This window comes from Lissotriton vulgaris, chromosome 5 (genome assembly GCF_964263255.1).
Source record: "Lissotriton vulgaris chromosome 5, aLisVul1.2, whole genome shotgun sequence".
Lineage (NCBI taxonomy): Eukaryota > Metazoa > Chordata > Amphibia > Caudata > Salamandridae > Lissotriton > Lissotriton vulgaris.
The window spans coordinates 26239835-26260613 of NC_141693.1; the positions used below are offsets into that span (position 1 = coordinate 26239835).

Here is a 20779-nt window from a genome sequence, read left to right on the forward strand (position 1 = left end):
ACTCCGAGGGCTCTTCGGCTTTGGTGGAACCTGTGTCCCCACAAACCCTGGGGTACTCGCCGACGCATTCCGTCGCAGCCGGTGCGGACGAGGAGGATGCCGAGTACAACTATCCGGCGTACTCGGATCCGGAGGAGGAGCACGTGCCGTGGTCCGCCGGAGGCGACCCGGAGGACCCGCAGGGGGGTCAGGACGCTCAACTTTTCGCGGCCAAGACGTCCCCGACCGAGGATTCGGCGGCCTTCAATGCCCTGATAGAGAGAGCTGCTGCTAACCACGACGTCGAGCTGCACTCGGACCCCGTGGATGTGGACTTCTTGTTCGACACCTTCTCGGTAGCCGAAAAGTCCGTCAAAACGCTACCGATGCTGAAGGGGGTGCTTAAACATGCAACAGAGGTTTTCAAGGAGCCCACCCGAGCGCGTGTGGTCAACCCTCGCATCGACAGGAAATATAAAGCAGCGCCCACGGATCCGACATATATCAAGGGACACTTGCCATTGGACTCCCTGGTCGTTTCCAATGCTCGGAAGAGGGCGAACTCTCAAACTACTGGTGACGCTCCTCCCCCAGATAAAGAGTCCAAGATTTTCGAGGCCTCAGGCAAACGGATTGCTGCACAGGCAGCTAATATTTGGAGAATATCTAACACCCAAGCCTTGCTTGCACGTTATGATAGGGCCCATTATGACACATTAGAGGCCATACTGCAACACTTGCCTGACCAATACAAGGAGGCGGGGGAGATGCTGATTCAGGAGGGTAAACTCATTACAAATGCATCCATTAAATGTGCTTTGGATGTGGCAGACACAGCCTCCAGGGCTATCAATACTAGTGTGCTGCTTAGACGCCATGCCTAGCTTAGAATTTCGGGGTTCAAACCCGACATCCAAACCACTATACTGAATCAGACAGTGAATCCTGACCATCTGTTTGGCCCAGAGGTGGATGCCACACTGGAAAAAATGAAAAAAGATACGGAAACTGCCAAGTCCATGGGGGCTTTACAAAGTCAGCAGTTTCGGGGTAATTCCTTTCGCCGCTCAAACTCCAGAGGCACCTCAAGGGGACAAGCATCCCAGTCCACACAATATTTCAAGACTAACACCCAAGCCTCGTATAACAACAAAAATAGAGGTGGTTACAGAGGCAATAATGTCAAGGGCAGGGGACGTGGAAACAATAGCTCCAGGTCCACCGCCAACAACAAACAGTGACGTCTTGTCACTGCCCCCCGGCCATGCAACACCGGTCGGGGGGAGGCTCCAGCAGTTCCTGCCGGCGTGGAAGTCTATCACCACGGACAGGTGGGTGAGGTCTATTATCCAGTACGGGTACTGTCTAGAGCTTACGTCCATTCCACCGGACATACCCCCAAGGAGCCGTCCTATGTCAGGCGAGCACTTGACCTTGTTGCAGCAAGAAGTTGTAGTCATGCTGCAAAAAGGGGCGATAGAGCTCGTTCCCTTGCAAGAGCGGGGAACAGGGGTTTACTCCCTGTATTTTTTGATTCCCAAGAAGGACGGATCCCTCAGGCCGATCCTGGACCTCAGGCCCTTGAACTGGTACATCCTCTCGAAGCACTTCCATATGCTCACGTTGCAGCAGGTGCTTCCCCTGCTTCAACAGGGGGACTTCCTGGCTACGCTGGATCTGAAAGATGCCTATTTTCATATTCCCCTGCATCCTTCCCACAGGAAGTACCTCAGATTCACGATCTTAGACCAGCATTACCAGTTCAAGGTTCTGCCGTTCGGGGTCACCACGGCACCAAGAGTGTTTACCAAGTGCCTAGCGACTGTGGCGGCGCATCTCCGTCGCCAGCACGTCCACGTCTTTCCCTACCTGGACGACTGGCTCATTCAGGCAAGGACAGAACAGCAGTGCGTCGACCACGTGTCACGCACCATTCATCTCCTGCACGATCTGGGATTCTCTCTGAACTACCCAAAGTCCCATCTCCAGCCCGCCCACGTGCGACAGTACCTGGGTGCGACAATCGACACTCTGGCAGCCACCGCGCAGCCGAATTCAGTGAGAATCGCCAGTATCCAGGCGCTGATCCACTGATTCAGACCCCAGCACTCGCTTCCGGCGAGGGTGTTCATGCAGTTGATAGGCATGATGGCCTCCTGCATCTCCATTGTCCCGCACGCGAGACTACATATGCGTCCGCTTCAGGAGTGCCTTGCACGTCAGTGGACTCAGGCTCATGGGCAACTGACAGACCTAGTGTTGGTGAGCGGTCGGGCATACAACTCTCTGCATTGGTGGAATCCACACAACCTTTGCAAGGGCCGACCATTCCAAGAGCCTGCCCCACAGATTATCCTGACGACGGACGCCTCTCTCCAGGGATGGGGAGCGCATGTACTCCATTACACTGTGCAGGGACTATGGACACTACAGCAAAGGAAGATGCACATCAATGTGTTGGAACTGATGGCAATCTTCATGGCCTTGAAGGCGTTCAAAGTACATCTGTGCAACAAAGTCGTGTTGATCCGGACGGACAACATGACGGCCATGTACTACATCCAGAAGCAGGGAGGCACGCACTCTCCACAGCTGTCTCATCTGGCTCAGAGCATGTGGAAGTGGGCCATTCAGAGGAACATCTTCCTCATGGCAGAGCATCTCCCGGGCAAAGACAATCAAATGGCGGATCTGCTCAGCAGGCACAGCCATCAGATGCACGAGTGGGAGATACATCCATCAGTACTCCAACCGTACTTCCAAAGGTGGGGTCATCCAGAGATAGACCTGTTCGCCACAAAGGAGAACGCAAAATGCCAAAGCTTCGCCGCCAGGTTCCCACACCCGCAATCACAGGGCAATGCGATGTGGATGAACTGGTCAGGCAGATTTGCGTACGCTTTTCCCCCAGCACCTCTGATACCGCTGGTGGCACGCAAGCTCAGGCAGCACTCGATGACTCTCATCCTGGTTGCTCCTACGTGGGCTCGCCAACCATGGTACACCACGTTTCTCGAACTGTCCGTGGTACCGCATCAAAGGCTTCATCTCACTCCCAGCCTTCTGACGCAGAGCCATGGCGACATTCAGCACCCAGATCCGCAACAGCTCAACCTGGCGATCTGGCTCCTGAAGTCCTAGAGTTTGGCTACCTCAATCTTCCTCCCGATTGCATGAACATCATTCGGGAGGCAAGGAAGCCCACTACCAGAGCTTGTTATGCGGCTAAATGGAAGAGGTTTGTCATCTACTGTGCTAACCACAATATTGACCCGCTAGATGCTTCCATTCAAAACATCATTTGCTATCTTTTTCACCTGTATCAATGCAATCTGGCATACTCTTCCATCCGCATTCACCTGTCTGCTATGGCAGCGTACCTCCAGAATAGACAACACCTGTCACTCTTCAGGGTCCCTGCTATCAAGGCCTTTCTGGAAGGACTCAAAAGGGTCATTCCACCAAGGACCCCACCAGCTCCAGAATGGAACCTCAATGTGGTTCTTACGAGGCTGATGGGTCCTCCCTTTGAGCCACTGCACTCTTGTGAGCTTCAGTTTCTGACTTGGAAGGTTGCGTTCTTAGTAGCGATTACTTCGCTACGGAGGGTTAGCGAGCTGCAGGCGCTCACCATCCAAGAACCCTTTTTCCAGGTACATGCTAACAGGGTGGTGCTCCGCACTAACCCTAAATTCTTACCCAAAGTGGTATCCCAATTCCACTTAAACCAAACAATTGAATTGCCGGTGTTTTTCCAAAACCCAGATACGCTGGCGGAGCGCATGCTCCACGCCCTTGATGTTAAGAGGGCCTTGATGTATTATGTAGACAGGACAAAAGATTTTCGCAAAACCAAGCAGCTTTTTGTTGCTTTTGCCACTCACCACAAGGGAAACGCTATCTCTAAAGCAGGGATTGCTAGGTGGATAGTGAAGTGCATTCAGATCTGTTACGCTAAAGCTAAGCGCACTCTCACTATCCCACCGAGGGCCCACTCCACCAGGAAGTTGGGGGCCTCTATGGCTTTCCTAGGTAACATTCCCTTAGAAGATATCTGTAGAGCAGCCACATGGTCTACCACACATACTTTCACTAAACACTACTGTGTAGACGTACATTCCAAACAACAGGCAGCTGTTGGTCAGGCTGTTCTAAAAACGCTTTTTCAGACTGCTGCAGCTGGCACGGGCGGCCGCAGATAATGGAGGGACTGCTATGTATTCTATGCACAGATATGAATTCAGCAGCCCACATGCCTCGAACTGCAAATGCTACTTACCAGTATGCATCTGTTCTTGGCATGTAGGGCTGCTGACATTCATATCGCCCACCCTCCTCCCCGGCGCCTGTAGCAGCTGCAGACTTCATTCATTTACATACATATGCTCATAGCATGGTCATCACTCACATTCTTCACTCCATCTCTGCCAATGGCTAAAAACAATCTGGGGATGGAGGCGATGCCCATGCGCACTGTAGTCCAGGGGAGGAGCCACCTATCTCGTGATACTTCGAAGACTCTTCCAGGACAACAATGTGCAATCATCCGGACCCAACACTAGGTGGCGATCTATGCACAGATATGAATGTCAGCAGCCCTACATGCCAAGAACAGATGCATACTGGTAAGTAGCATTTGCATTTTTTCATCACATGCAATATACAATTGTTACTGCGCCAAACCCTACTCAAAAATCCACATGACATTTGGCAAAACTTTAGCCTGTTTAGTTTTCTGTTAAAGTAAAGGTTTTTGCAAATCACTCCTGGGGGAGCAAATTTAAGGGAAGAAGGGGGCAAAAATCATTGATTTTCTAATGTCTTTACCACAGAACTGCATGAAATTTTGCAGACCCTTGTGTTTAGCTTACTGTGTGTCGTACGCAGGAGGTACAATTAGAACGTGTGTATCTCCGTGTTTGATTTGGATCATTGTAAATGTAAATTAAATGTAAATTGATACTTGTATAGCGCACTACTCACCCGCAAGGGTCTCAAGGCGCTTGTACGAATACTGCTGTGGAACCCATCCTGGCTTTCCCTGTGAGGCGTCCACTCCTGGGCACCCCCAAGGGGGAGGCCAGGCATCCTTAGCGTTGTGGGGGCTGTTGTGGAGATTAAGCAAGCTATTGCCCAGAGTTGCAGAGTGGGACTCCATGATTGGAATAGGCACTGAAGCGAGAATTATCAGGTCAATGGAATTTTAAGCCCAAGACCCGCCGAGGCGGGGAATTGAACCCTGGTCCCGGGCTAGACCTCTGCATCAGGGTCTGCCGCTCTAACCATTGAGCCACACTTCTCCACTCATTCATGTCCTTCTCTGCGCAGGATTGTTCTGGTTGGAATGTGAAGGCAGTTAGTGTCCGGACGGCTAGCCAGAAGTTGTCAAAGGGTAAAGGGTAGTTAGGGGGCTGGCAGTCTGTGTGGGTTAGTCTCCTGGTAAGAGGTAGTTATGGGGCTGGCAGTCTGTGTGGGTTGTTCTCAAGTAAAAGGTAGTTAGGGGGCTGGCAGTCTGTGTGGCTTGTTCTCAAGTAAGAGGTAGTTAGGGGGCTGGCAGTTTGTATGGGTTGGTCTCGGGGTAAGGGGTAGTTAGGGGGCTGGCAGTCTGTGCGTGTGTGTGTGTAGGTCTCAGGTAAGAGGTAGTTAGGGGGCTGGCAGTCTGTGGGTTGGTCTCAGGTAAGAGGTAGTTAGGGGGCTGGCAGTCTGTGTGGGTAGGTCTCAGGTAAGAGGTAGTTAGGGGGCTGGCAGTCTGTGTGGGTAGGTCTCAGGTAAGAGGTAGTTAGGGGGCTGGCAGTCTGTGTGGGTAGGTCTCAGGTAAGAGGTAGTTAGGGGGCTGGCAGTCTCTGTGTGTGTAGGTCTCAGGTAAGAGGTAGTTAGGGGGCTGGCAGCCTGTGTGGGTTGGTCTCAGGTAAGAGGTAGTTAGGGGGCTGGCAGTCTGTGTGTGTGTAGGTCTCAGGTAAGAGGTAGTTAGGGGGCTGGCAGTCTGTGTGGGTTGGTCTCCGGGTAAGGGGTAGTTAGGGGGCTGGCAGTCTGTGTGGGTTGGTGTCCGGGTAAGGGGTAGTTAGGGGGCTGGCAGTCTGTGTGGGTTGGTCTCCGGGTAACGGGTAGTTAGGGGGCTAGCAGTCTGTGTGGGTTGGTTTCAGGTAAGAGGTAGTTAGGGGCTGGTAGTCAGTGTAGGTTGGTCTCAGGGTAAGGGGTAGTTAGGAACTGGCAGTCAGTGTGGGTTGGTCTCAGGTAAGAGGTAGTTAGGGGGCTGGCAGTCTGGGTGGTTTCGCGTAAGAGGTAGGGGGCTGGCAGTCTGTGGGTTGGTTTCAGGGTAAGGGGTAGTTAGGGGCTGGCAGTGTGTGTCGGTTGGTCTCAGGTAAGAGGTAGTTAGGGGGCTGGCAGTCAGTGTGGGTAGGTCTCAGGTAAGAGGTAGTTACGGGCTGGCAGTCTGTGTGGGTTGGTTTCAGGTAAGAGGTAGTTGGAGCTGGCAGTCTGTGTGGGTTGTTCTCAGGTAAGAGGTAGTTGGGGCGGGCAGTCTGTGGGTTGGTTTCAGGGTAAGGGGTAGTTAGGGGCTGGCAGTCAGTGTGGGTTGGTTTCAGGTAAGAGGTAGTTGGAGCTGGCAGTCTGTGTGGGTTGTTCTCAGGTAAGAGGTAGTTAGGGGTTGGCAGCCTGTGTGGGTTGGTTTCAGGGTAAGATTTAGTTAGGGGGCTGGCAGTCTGTGTGGGTTGTTCTCAGGTAAGGGGTAGTTAGGGGCTGGCAGTCTGTGTGGGTTGTTCTCAGGTAAGAGGTAGTTAGGGGCTGGCAGTCTGTGTGGGTTGGTCTCCTGGTAAGAGGTAGCTAGGGCTGGCAGTGTGTGTGTGTGGGTTGGTTTCAGGTAAGAGGTAGGAGGTTGGCAGTCTGTGTCGGTTGGTCTCAGGCAAGATGTAGTTAAGGGGCTGGCTGTCAGTTTGGGTTGGTCTCAGGGTAAGGGGTAGTTAGGGGCTAAGAACTGTGTGGGTTGTTCTCAGGTAAGAGGTAGTTAGGGGGCTGGCAGTCTGTGTGGGTTGTTCTCCGGTAAGAGGTAGTTAGGGGGCTGGCAGTGTGTGTGGGTTGGTCTCAGGGCAAGAGGTAGTTAGGGGTTGGCAGTGTGTGTGGGTTGGGCTCCGGTAAGAGGTAGTTAGGGACTGGCAGTCTGTGTGGGTTGGTCTCAGGTAAGAGGTAGTTAGGGGGCTTGCAGTCTGTGTGGGTTGGTTTCAGGGTAAGAGGTAGTTAGGGGGCTTGCAGTCTGTGTGGGTTGGTCTCAGGTAAGCGGTAGTTAGGGGGCTTGCAGTCTGTGTGGGTTGTTCTCAGGTAAGAGGTAGTTAGGGGCTGGCAGTCTGTGTGTGTTGGTTTCAGGGTACGGGGTAGTTAGGGGCTGGCAGTCTGTGTGGGTTGGTCTCAGGTAAGAGGTAGTTAGGGGCTGGCAGTCTGTGTGGGTTGTTCTCAGGTAAGAGGTAGTTAGGGGGCTGACAGTGTGTGTGGGTTGGTCTTGGGGTAAGAGGTAAATAGGGGCTGGCAATGTGTGTGGGTTGGTCCCCGGGTAAGAGGTAGTTAGGGGCAGGCAGTGTGTCTGGGTTGGTCTCTGGTAAGAGGTAGTTAGGGGCTGGCAGTCTGTGTGGGTTGGTCTCAGGTAAGAGGTAGTTAGGGGGCTTGCAGTCTGTGTGGGTTGGTTTCAGGGTAAGAGGTAGTTAGGGGGCTGGCAGTCTGTGTGGGTTGTTCTCAGGTAAAAGGTAGTTAAGGGTCTGGCAGTCTGTGTGGGTTGGTTTCAGGGTAAGGTGTAGTTAGGGGCTGGCACTGTGTGCGGGTTGGTCTCAGGTAAGAGGTAGTTAGGGGGCTGGCAGTCTGTGTGGGTTGGTTTCAGGTAAGAGGTAGTTGGGGCTGGCAATCTGTGTGGGTTGGTCTCAGGTAGAGGTAGTTAGAGGGCTGGCTGTAAGTGTGGGTTGGCTAAGGGGTAGTTAGGGGCTGGCAGTCTGTGTGGGTAGGTCTCAGGTAAGAGGTAGTTTTGCAGCGTGAATCTTTCTGGATTCACTATGCTGTGCATTATTCCGCGGTCTTGTAGGTGGGTCCGGATTTGTATTCTTTTTTTTCTTTTTTTTTTTCTCGTAGCCCAGGTGGGCGTCGGCGTCCCACCTTTTGGTGTATTCCCAGTGACGTCGGCATGCTTCCTGCGGAAGCTCCCACTCTTGGGCGCCACCTTCAGATTCTTTTTTCTGCGGTTGGGTCTGGATCGTTCCAGAAAAGGCTCCAGACATTTTTGGAGAAAGAAGAAGGAAAAGAAGCAATTTTTGCACAAAAAGATTGGGAGAGACTAGAGGAGACTATACCATTGAATGAAGAAGAAGACGAAGGAATGAAGGAACTTCAAGAACATCGACATCCATCGGGGAATGCGCGCTCAGCGGGCTCCCTGAACGCAGGATATGGACAACACTCCCTTCAAATTCTGCCGTAACTGTCACCACAAGTACGCGCAGAAGGACCAGCACCCGGTATGCAACCTTTGCCTACCGGTCGACCACGAGAGCAAGGATTGCAACGCCTGCTCCGCCTTCACGCCGAAGACTCTGCGAGTTTGAGCGAGACAGAGGGTAGCCAACGCCAGCATGCCGGGCAAGGGCCAGCCACCGTTCCTTCGAGACCTGGGGTTATCAACAGACGAAGAGGACAGCAACTCCGCCGAAGACGACGGCTACACGGTCGTAGAGACCAATATTACGAAGACTCCTGGAAAGGTAAGAGACTCTATGGCCCCTAGAGCCCCGAGAGACCCCGAGTCTCGAAAGATCGAGGGGAAAGCCTCGAAAGCGCCGACGCCAAAAACCTCGGCGTCCGCAGCCAAATCCAGGCCCAGTGGATCCTCTGAGAAGGAGTACCCGGCGCAGAGAGCTGAAGAACAGCCAAAGTCGTCGAAAAACGTCCCCGAAAGGAACGTTCAACGCCGAAGGAAAAAGACCCGAAGAAAACTTCGGCGCCGACGAAGGACCCCAAGGTCAGCTCGACGCCGAAACCTTCGACGCCGAAAGTCGGCTCTGCGCCAAGCTTTCTGCCGAAAAGACCAGCAGAACCATTAGACACAGAGCATACTGCCGAAATGGAAAAAAAGAGGAGACGCCCCGAGGCCGAGATGGAAAACATCCTGCAGCGGAAGAAAGAATTCGACGCCAGGATGAAGGAATACATATTCCCGACGAAACCCACACTGGTGGTCGAGATAGTGGAGGAAGAGGTGGAAGAAGTCGAGGAACAGTCGGAGAACGTCGAAACTTTCGACGATCCAAAAGAGGAAGAGGCCTCCTACTATGACTATAAAGGGGACGACGCCCGCAGGACGCTCCTCGGCTCGGCATCCTCGGAAACTCAGGAGATAGATTGGCAGGACGTCAACACCGAGAGCCCAGAACAAAGCATCGACACGTATCCTTCGAGGCCCTCGCCGCCAGATGACATTGGGGTCTATAATACAGTCATCAGGAATGCAGCTGCAGTTTTCAGGGTGAAACTCGACGAAGAGAAGCAGAAGGCAGACTTCCTTCTAGAGACACTGCTCCCCACAGAGACCAGGAGCCAGTACCTGCCCATGCTAGAAAGTGTCATGGCACAGGGGAAAGAGGCTTTCAAGGAACCTGCAACCTGCAAATCCGTCACTCCTAGGACGGAGAAGAAATATAAACATTTCTCCAAAGACCCACCCTACATCCAGGGCACGGTCTCTGCAGACTCCATCATCGCAGCTATAGCAAAAAAGAGGGCCAATGTACCTACTACTTCAGGACCACCTCTAGACAAAGAAAGCAAGAGGATGGACTTGGCAGGGAGGAGAATTGAACGGAATGCTGCTATGCACTGGCGCATGGCAAATTCCAATGCTCTTCTGAACAGACACCAGTACCAGATCCTGGAGGAACTGGGCCAGCTAATAAAAAAACTTGCCTCAAGAGTTCAAGGAGAAAGCTGAAAGCTTGGTAGAAGAGGGGAAGAACGTGGTAAATTCTTGCATCAAAACAGCCCTGGACGGAGCTGACACCTCCAGCAGGCTCATGATGATGGGCATTACAGAAAGGAGACAAGCCTGGCTAAGAATTTCAGGCTTCAAGCCAGAAGTGCAGCACAGCATCCTTAACACCCCGTTCAACTGAGAAACTTTGTTCGGGGCCCCAGTAGATGAGAAGCTCAGCCAACTAGAGAAGGATAACGAAACGGCAAGGTCCATGGGAGCATTGCAGTTCAGAGGTACTAAAAGAGGCACCCCATCTGGAAGACCTAATGGGAGAGAGAGGAATCAACCAGGAACATCACACCAGGCGTTCCAACAAGCCCACCAGGCAGACAACCAGGCGTAACAAGGGCAACAGAAACAATCCTGGCAGTACCAGCAGAGAGGCCAGTCCTTTTGCGGGAAAGGGAACGGACGTGGTCAGAACTGTAGAGGGGGCCAGCAACCCCCCTCCAAGTGACTTGCCAAAACAATATGTTCTCACCCAAGCAAGAGCCCCCGGGGTGAAGCACAAGAACAACACTCAGGGGTCACACGAAGTGAACACCCGAGAACATGTAAGCCCAGGGGGAGGAAGACTAAAGCATTTCCTCCAGGAATTGAAGTCAATAACTTCAGACAAATGGGTTCTCAACATCATACAGTTCGGGTACTACAAAGAGCTGGAAGGGAAACCAACAGCCAAAAAACTAAGAAGACAGCTAGCAAGTACAGAGCTACAGCTGCTGCAAGCGGAAGCAAAAGAGCTCCTGTAAAAACAGGCCATAGAACCTGTGCCTTACAGAGAAAGGAACAGGGGCGTGTACTCAACATACTTCCTGGTACCAAAGGTAGACGAAATAATGAGACCCATCCTGGACCTCAGATTCTTAAACAAATTCATAAAAACGCAAAAGTTCAAAATGACCTCCCTACAAGAGGTACTTCCTCAATTACAAGGCGGGGACTTCATGGTCACCATTGACCTCAAAGATGCCTACCTGCACATCCCATTGAACAGAGGGCACAAGCATCTGCTCCGATTCACCATAGGAGAAGACCACTACCAGTTCACAACACTGGCATTCAGACTCAAATCAACACCAAGGGTCTTCACAAAGTGCCTAGCAACGGTCGCAGCACACCTGCGAAGGGAGGGAATACACGTGTACCCTTACCTGGACGACTGGCTGATAAAAGCAAGATCATACAGGACGTGCAAGGAGCACGCACAAAGAGTAACAAACATTCTGATGAACCTGGTATTCTCCATCCACTGGGGGAAATCCTCAATGGAGCCAGAACAAGTGAAGATCTTCCTGGGAGCGCTGATCGACACCTTACAGAGCAAGGTGTTCCCGAGCAACAAGAGATCGCTAGCACTGGTGAAGGAGACACAGCTCTACCAGAAGGGGCAAACTCGGACAGTGAGAACAGCGAGCAAAATTATGGTCATGATGGCATCATGCATACACCTAGTGCCAAATGTGGGGCTGCACAGGAGACCCTTACAGGAATGGCTACAAGAACAATGGTCACAAGCTACAGGTCGTTGGGAGGATCTAGTGGTTGTAACGCATGCAGTGCAGAAAGAAATGGCATGGTGGAACATGAGGAACATAACAAGGGGAAAGCCTCTGACGCCGCCAACGCCAACAGTGACCATCCCCACAGATGCATCCCTGAAGGGATGGGGAGCTCACATGAAGAAACTCGGAGTGAGGGGCCTGTGGACACCAGTGGATGCGGGCAAACACATCAATTACCTGGAGTTGAAGACAATCTTACTCGCTATAAAGGCTTTCCAGACAAAACTGTACAACCAGAGAGTGTTGATCCAGACAGACAACACAACAGCGATGTTCTACATCAACAAGCAAGGGGGAACACAATCGGCTCCGCTTTCAAAGCTAGCGCAGGAAATATGGGCATGGGCCATCCCTCTCAACCTAGACATGCTAGCCATACATCTACCAGGGAAGGACAACGTAGAGGCAGATTGGCTCAGCAGACAGACATCGGCATCCCACGAGTGGGAGCTCAATGCACAGGAAACAAGGAGGCTGTTCGACAGGTGGGGAACACAGTTTGTGGACCTATTTGCAACACGCCAGAATGCAAAATGCCAAAACTTTGCATCCAGGCTGCCAGGGGAGGGGTCCCTGGGGAATGCCCTATGGATAGATTGGTCGAGGACATTTGCTTACACTTTTCCCCGATACCACTGATGCACAGAGTACTCCCCAAGTGCAGAGAGAGTAACATGACACTGATACTGGTCGCACCGCAGTGGGCCAGGCAGACATGGTACTCGCAGATCATGGAGATGACACAGAGTGCACCCCACAGATTCGGGAAAAGGAAAGACCTACTCTCCGTGCAAAACGGGGAGGTGCTGCACCCAGAGCCAGAGAGCCTGAGCTTAGTAGCATGGCTCCTGAAGACATAGAGTTTGCGCATCTGAAACTGCCAGAGAGCACCCTGAGGGTACTTCGGGAGGCACGAAGGCCCAGCACACGAAGGTGCTATGTATCAAAATGGAAGAGATTTACATTGTGGCGCAGGAGAGAAAAACTTCACAACAAAATGCAAAAGCACTCAACAGTGCTTAGATACCTCACACATCTGCTCGACAAGAATCTAAGCTCATCCTCATTGAGAGTTCACTTGGCAGCGATAGTCGCTTACACAAGAGGAGAAACTTGTAGGAGTTTCTTCACTTCACAAGTGATTAATAGATTCCTGGAAGGGGCAAAGAGGATCGCACAACCAAAGCAGGTGCCGCCGCCTGCATGGAACCATATCCTAGTCCTAACGGAGCTCATGAAACACCCCTTCGAGCCAATCCATAGGGAATCCCTAGAGATGCTGACCAAGAAAACAGCTTTCCTGGTAGCAATCACCTCACTGCGCAGGGTAAGCGAGCTACAGGCACTAACGCTACAGGAACCCTACATACAGATCCACAATGTTAGGGTGGTAATGAGGACGGACCCACACTTAATGCCAAAGGTGGTGTCAAGGTTCCACATGAACCAGACCATACAAATACCTAGTTTCTTCCAGAAACCGTACACAAGCACTGAACGGCCTCTGCACACCCTAGACGCCAGAAGGGCAGTCATGCACTACATTGAGAGAACAAAGGAACACAGGAAAACGAAGCAGTTCTTTGTGTCCTTCGCTAACAGTCTCATGGGGAAACGAGTAACTAAAGGAACATTTGCACGATGGATCGCCCAAGCAATACTGTTCTGCCATAAGCAGGCAGGGCAGGAACTGGAAGGAGGGACACGTGTCCGCTCTACCAGGAAAAAGGGGGCTACAATAGCCTTCCTAGCTACACACCCATTCAGGACATATGCCTGGCGGTAACCTGGGCTTCACTGCACACTTTCACGAAGCACTACTGTGTGGATATACAGATGAACAAGGAAGCACAAGTCGGACAAAAGGTGCTTCAGCACAGATTCAATAACCAACGCTTATCTTCCACCCAGCCGCCGCAAACATGAGAAACCGCTACAAAGTCTATGCACAGCCTACTGAATCCAGAAAGATTCACTCTGCAAAACTAATAGTTTCTTACCTGTCGGTGTAGTTTTGCAGCTTGAAGATCTTTCTGGATTCACTAGCAAACCCACCCACCTCCGCCAGAAAGATGAGGCTGGAGAGAAAAGGGGGTTTAAACAAAGACAATACTTGGAAAAACAAACCTTAGAGGTTAAAGCGGTGAATAATTTAGTTGAACATTGCCATAACTTCGTTAACAGAACAAACACGAGAAAAAAGAATCCGAAGATGGCGCCCAAGAGTGGGAGCTTCCGCAGAAAGCATGCCGACGTCACCAGAAATACACCAAAAGGTGGGATGTCGAGGCCCACCTTGGCTACGAGAAAAAAAACAAAAACAAAGAAAAGACTACGATTCCGGACCCAACCACAAGACCGCGGAATAATGGACAGCATAGTGAATCCAGAAAGATCTTCAAGCTGCAAAACTACACCGACAGGTAAGAAACTATTCATTAGGGGGCAGCCAGTCAGTGTGGGTTGTTGTCAGGTAAGAGGTAGTTAGGGGCTGGCAGTCTGTGTGGGTTGTTCTCATGGTAAGAGGTAGTTGGGGGTTGGCAGCCTGTGTGGGTTGGTCTCAGGGTAAGAGGTAGTAAGGGGCTGGCAGTCTGTGTGGGTTGTTCTCATGGTAAGAGGTAGGTAGGGGGTTGGCAGCCTGTGTGGGTTGGTCTCAGGGTAAGAGGTAGTTAGGGGGCTGGCAGTCTGTGTGGGTAGGACTCAGGGTAAGGGGTAGTTGGGGGCTGACAGTCTGTGTGGGTGGGAGGTAGGTGTTGACTGTGGTGATGCTAGGATATGTTGTGTTTTAAGAGGTGATCGGATCCCAGCATTAGGATTGTAATTGTAGAAAGGAAAAACGGAAACCTGGAGGTGCCCCCGGAAGACTGGCTGAATTGGAATCCCTGCAGACGCTATCCGCGCTCCAAACTAATACTATCCTCATTGGGTTTTTGTGGCCATCCATGCCCTCTACACCCACCCCATGACTTTAGAACCTTCATCTAATTAAGGTTCTTCCAAAATACGACATCGTCAAAATCTAGACTAAGTATTAACTACCTGTCATTTATTACTACATTTAAATATAGTTTTACAACTGTAAAAACTATAGTCCTTAATCATCCTAGACAGGACATCTAAAAAGGACCCTAGGGCGTGGAAGGCTTGAAACAAGCATTGTTTAAACCCCAATCACTGTGAACATATCATCTATTCACTATCTGTTTTGGGATAAAAATAGATAACCCTTGATAGGACTATATTCCGGTTCTTTATTCCATATAATTTAACCTGTTTCCTGATATTTGAAACATTAGAATTACAAAACCTTTTTAGAATCAGCAAGTGGTTGTCCCGAAGAAGGCGTGCTGTTACGCCGAAACGCGCGTAGAGACAATTTATGTACCCACTTGGTTGTTTTTTATGATTGTATTGATGTTTTTTTACATATGATTAATGATATATTTGTAAATGTGCAAATTGTTTTAACAATTGTGTTATCTTCATGTATTTTATAAACATATTTCATATGATGTATATTTTAATAAATGAATTGCATTACTATTGAAGTTGTATCTGTTAGTTCTTCCTGTACACTGCATTAGGTCCACTGTGTTGTGTTTATATTTTCTGTGCCATTGTACCTGATATCCTTCAGGACCCTTCAGTTGCCTAGGTTTGTTATTTGTATAAATATTGTGCCCTGACCTAGGAACTTGGAACCAGTCTCAGGGGGTCCCCTTCTTATATATTTACGGTGCCCCCGGAAGACTCCGGCTTCAGATCTGTGGGTTCTCATTTCATCTTCTTGTTTCCTTCTCTGCAGGGATCAATGACTTGATTCACTTTGACTTCATGGATCCCCCTCCTCACGAGACGCTGGTACTGGCACTCGAGCAGCTCTATGCCTTGGGGGCACTGAACCACCTGGGGGAGCTCACCAAGGTACGAGAAGCAATGCCAGCTTTTGAGCATGGCCAGACCGATTAACCCGGGGCGAGGGACGTTCGTACTGTAAGCCAGTGTGTGTATCTGCTGCCCTAAGCCTCCTGAGACATTACCATCTGGCTGTCCTGTGAGTGGGAGAACAGTGGTCTGTGGCCCTTGAGTAACCGTTGATGTATTTCTCCTGCCAAATGTCCAAGCCTGGAAGACTTTTGTAATCGGGGGTGTAGTTCTGCTTTGTCTAAACCTGTAATTGTGGGATAGCTTCACTGTCTGAGTTATTGGCTTCTGCGCTGCTCCACCTGTCTTCATCTCCAAAAATGGAATGTATTTCTTCTGCCACTTAGACTTTGGACAGTGGGGCATGTGCCAGGCATTTGTTTTGTTCCTCAGCATAAGAGGAGCTAGTTGCTGGACACAGAAGGCCTCTTTCCACCCTTGTCAGTGCAGGCTCCTCAGTTTATTAATTAACGTGAAGGCTTTGGTGCTGGCCTGGAAAGGCCTCACCTTCCACCTGTGACAACACAGGGTCCCGATTATGCAAATTCATGTGACGGCCTCAGTGCTGGAGGAGGACGGCCTCTAAAGGGACTGCCTCGGTGCAGGTCTGGGAAGGCCTCGCCTTCCACCGTTGACAGCATCTGCTCAGCTGGGAATCATTTCTCCGATTGGCCTCAATGCTAAACTGGGCGAGCCTAGCCTGCCAGGTGTGATGGCAGTGGCTCATAAGCAATGGTCCGTTGCTGGGCTGGAAAGGTCATGCCTTTCACCCGAGGCAGCATGGGTTCATCCGAGGATAAGTGCAGTTTGTAATGACGTCTTTTAAGTGACCTTCTTTAACACCCTCTATCCTCTCATTTCTCAAGCTCGGAAGGAGAATGGCTGAGCTTCCAGTGGACCCTATGCTTTCGAAGATGATCCTTGCTTCTGAACAGTGAGTTGAGACTGAAACTTTCATTCCTTTAAAGTATTAGCAATATTTTTCATTGGTCGTGAAATGTTGCTTTTAGGCATACTCGTTCTTTGGCATCGGGTCTTTCATTGATTCATATACTTGAATATTCCCCCGTCCTCCAGCTGGGAACCCTGTGACACTGATGTTCACTAGCAGTGTACCTGAACACAAGACAACTCTGAAAGTAACATAGACGTCAGGTGACCTGTCCACCTCATTGTAGCACCTGAAGTCCTGGTGGTCAGAGTGATTGACACTGAGCTCTTCTCCCCTCAGCGGCTCTGACTGCCAGAGGTTTCACCACAAGAGCCCAGTTCCTGGTGTTTCTCAAGATTCTTCATTTATCTCATAAATGTTCTGGGCCTCGGTTATCGGAGGATTCAGTTCCGGTGGCCTCAAGACAAGGGGGTGGGCGGACGGGAGAGGCAGAGGGTGAGGACAATCACAATGAAGTTGACATAATCTCCACTGAAGATGACAGCAGTTCAATTGACACGACAAACTGTAGTCAAATGAATACAAACATTGGTAGTCTGAACTCTCAAGATGAAAGCGATGAAGATGATGGTCATCCAGGACAATCAAAAGATCCAGGATCGGACGAGCATGTGGCTCCTGTATCAACGATCAAGGACTCGCGCCCGATGATATCGGTAAATTTCATACCCTCATCAAAACAGCATCAAGTACATTGAGTTTATCAGTGTCTGCGTTTGACAATATCTTATTTCTTATTTTTATGTAAACTGCGAGAGGATGTCGTCCTTAGGTTAGATTGCCGACATTGGTGCTGGAAACCAGGGTTCGAGCCTCGTAGTCGCATCCACATCCTGTGATTCTGGGCAAATCACTTCATCTCCCCATGCCAGAATGTTTAATGTAAATACGGTGCTCGTGTAAAGGGCGCCAATACCTTTGGTTCAAGTTTGCGCTATATAAATATGCAAATAAAAAACCTAAGGTGAGAAGATGGGTCAGGCTGATGCCTGTACGTACCCACCTTTAGAAAAGTGTAGTTTGACTTTGAAAATCTTGATGATTCTCAAGCTGTTCTAGGATTGGCAAGAAATCTGAAGTACCGTAAAATTTACCGTCATGGTTCATGAAATGGGTGAAAAAAGATGTCGTCATTTCATCTGTGGCACAAAGGAGATAAAGCAATCTCAATATACCATGCATGGCCGCTCCGGACGTAGAAGGCAGGACAAAGGATTCCTCGGAGCTGCCAATACATCAGCAATGTTATTAGGATATTGTAGGAAAGGGCATTATTATTTAGGGTGGACAAGGGTCCCCATTGCTAGATGTCATTCAAATTAAATTAAATAAACCTGTGATCAATACCTGGTTATTTGATTCGAGGCAGTCCAGCTTAAATCAAAGGCAACGTGTATAGAATTTGAGCAGGCGTACACCATGGAAAAAGTCACACAAAACACAACAAAATCCCACAACCAATTTTAAAAGTAAGAGAAATCGTTTGAGTAAAATAAGATCAAAAAAACGATAAGGGGAACCAGAGATCTGAATTTTAAATATTTCAGTGAAAATAGCAGCACAAAGCTCCAGTCTACAGAAGTGGCAGACCGCGACATATGCGCGATGCAAGACCGACTGCGATGGAGTCCTGCCGGATACAACATGCGGATTGGTCCCAGTGAAAGTCTAGTAGTCAGACAAGTTAAAGAAAGTCCAAACGCAGAAAAGGATTTTGGCGCTTTTGGAGAAGAAAAATCCTCCATGAGCTGGCCGCTGCTGAAAATGTAGCTACTGCTGATGGAGACAAAGGCTGGATTCTTGAAGCAGGTTTGTCCACCTGGAGCTATGGATTTATGGAGATTTCTTGCTGACAATATTTTAAGTCCCAACACAGAATGTGATGTAGTATTTTTTGGAGGGACTGGGAGCCTAAAACGGGACGCTGTTAAAATGTTATCTGACGCAGTGGCACTGCAAGTAGGATGTTTTTACCCGCAGGTCCTCCTGACCCTATGTTGGAAATGTTTTCCAAGTATCCACACTTTCTTCTGGTGCCCAAAAAATCCAAACTAGTGCACTTCTGCACAGGGTAGGCCTAAAGCGATGTTTTCACTGCCACTGTAGTGAATGACACATAGGTACTGTAGTCTACAAGTGGCATTTACATTTCCGTGCCATAATTGAACACTTCTAAGGCTCCCAGGACCTCTGAGAAGTCACTGAGAAACTCTCTGGGTGCTAGACAGACCAGAAGCAAAGTCCAGTCCAGGTTAATTTTCCACTGGTCAGCTGTGTACTTCCAGGAAAAGGTCTCTTGCAGCGTGCTATGTCCCTGTAGCAACACAGGTGGTCAGCGAACTGACATTTAGAGTCCACTTCTTTGTCCTGTGTACAAGGGAGGGGAGCTGTCCATCCTTCAAGGCTCCTCTCGGTTCAATGACGGCAGATCCAGTCCTCTTCTGTTCTTCCACAGGTCCAAAATGTGTTCTGAGAAAGGCTGGGTGAGGTTCCTGCTTTGCAGAGTTCACTAGCCTGTGCTTGGCAACGGCTCGAGGCATGAATCAATAGGGTAAAAGTTCCCAGGAGCAACCCTACCCACTTTTTCAGAAGCCCCTGTTTGCCCTGCTGCAAACAATCCCACAATGCCAGTCACCTTCAAATTCCAAGATGGGAAAGCCTTCTCTCTTTGTGCAGTACCCGTGTGCCCTCACAGAGATTGATTATTGTATGGATTTTTTCTCGAAATGCACGAGTCACAAAAGGACAAACCTCTTTCCTTTTAACACAGGAGAAACTCCTGACAAACTTTGAACAGGCTATTGACTCAGCATAACATCAAGTACTTGACCAAATAATAAAGTAATAAGTTAATTGATAAATGGCATTTATGTGTGTCTCATAATGCGCAGACTCCTTCATTAATTTCTTTATTATTAATTCTTTTGAAATAATCTCCATGTGTCTGGTTGTAGCGAACGCGTTTCGTCCATTCGGACGTCTTCAGGGCTTCGTTTAATGTTTTCATCACGGTGTCAATAGGGTAAAGCTCTTCATATGGTTATATGACCACCAACTTCACATCATTCCATTAAAAAAAAAAACTGATCCCAAAATACCATGGATCACGCTTGTGTTTCTTTTCATCCTTTATTGAGGACAGATGTTTGCTGTATCTTGAAATTGAGATAACAGAGAGACCCACAAGTCCAAAGGTTTCCCTTTTGTTGGGACCTGGTGTTTTAGATTTCCTTTTGTTTCAATATCATACCAGGCAGAGTCCTCTTGATTTTATATTTTTTGTGAGCATGGTAACTCTCAACAAAACAGGCATCGAAAAATCACAAAAAGTTGACAAGACCTGCAGGTCTGGTGACTTAAATAATCGACTCGACCTACTTGTAATGCTCTTGACCTATAATCTGGTTTTGAATGATGTTATCGTGGACAAATAATTTAATTCATGAGCCACCATTTATTTCATTGTCACATATGAGAGCACCTTCAAATGTGCCAGTTCAGCACGTCTGCTGTACAAAAAAACCTTCTTGCTTCATTTAATAGAGTAATATAATAATATAACGTTTTGCCATATTTAATACGAATCGAGCCCATACAGGATACACACGACCCCTGACTTGCCTCTTAGTTCAATAACAGCATTTTCATCAGGGTTGGAAGGAATGTTTCGCAAATCCTGTTTAAATAATTTAGAAAATACATAACTAAAGCATGAAGTGGTGGCACACTGTCATTTGTAATCAGCAGATTTTACTTTGAAATGACCACAAGCATTCCCACGGACATGTAGCTTTACTGATGAAACTATATAGTGTACAAACAATGTTTGGAAATAGAGTTTCTGCAAATGTGTGTCATTTGCACATCACCAAGTAAAGTGTTCTGGTTGTTTTGCTCCTATCTAACTCTTTTTTTCCATCACACTTCTTAATTACAAATTGCTTTTGTAATTCTCGATATATTTTGAAATATTTGTAATAATAATTGCCAGCTATTTATTTTAATGTTGTGTTAGAGAAAAATAACTGACATTTTCAGACAGCCACTTTACAAAAACCTCTGTTCGAGGCATGTGGGCTGCTGAATTCATATCTGTGCATTGATCGCCGCCTAGTGTTGGGTCCGGATGATTGCACATTGTTGTCCTGGAAGAGTCTTTGAAGTATCACGAGATAGGTGGCTCCTCCCCTGGACTACAGTGCGCATGGGCATCGACTCCATCCCCAGATTGTTTTTTTCCGCCATTGGGTTCGGATGTATATTGGTTTACTCTAGTCGGAATCGATATAACTTTCTTAAGGCCAAAAGGCCTTTAGTTTTACGTCAGTATTGTCTTGCGTTCGGTGCCTGCTTCTTCCA

The 20779-nt window shown here is 49.1% G+C and overlaps 1 protein-coding gene across 1 annotated transcript in view; it reads left to right on the plus strand.

Annotated features, from left to right (window-relative positions):
* Positions 1–20779, plus strand: part of DHX16 (DEAH-box helicase 16) — a 164635-nt gene that overhangs the window by 65151 nt on the left and 78705 nt on the right. The window contains exons 16-17 of the mRNA XM_086920703.1: positions 15350–15468; positions 16335–16402. Of these exons, the coding sequence (XP_086776829.1) occupies positions 15350–15468; positions 16335–16402 (187 nt within the window). The remainder of the gene's footprint in view (positions 1–15349; positions 15469–16334; positions 16403–20779) is intronic.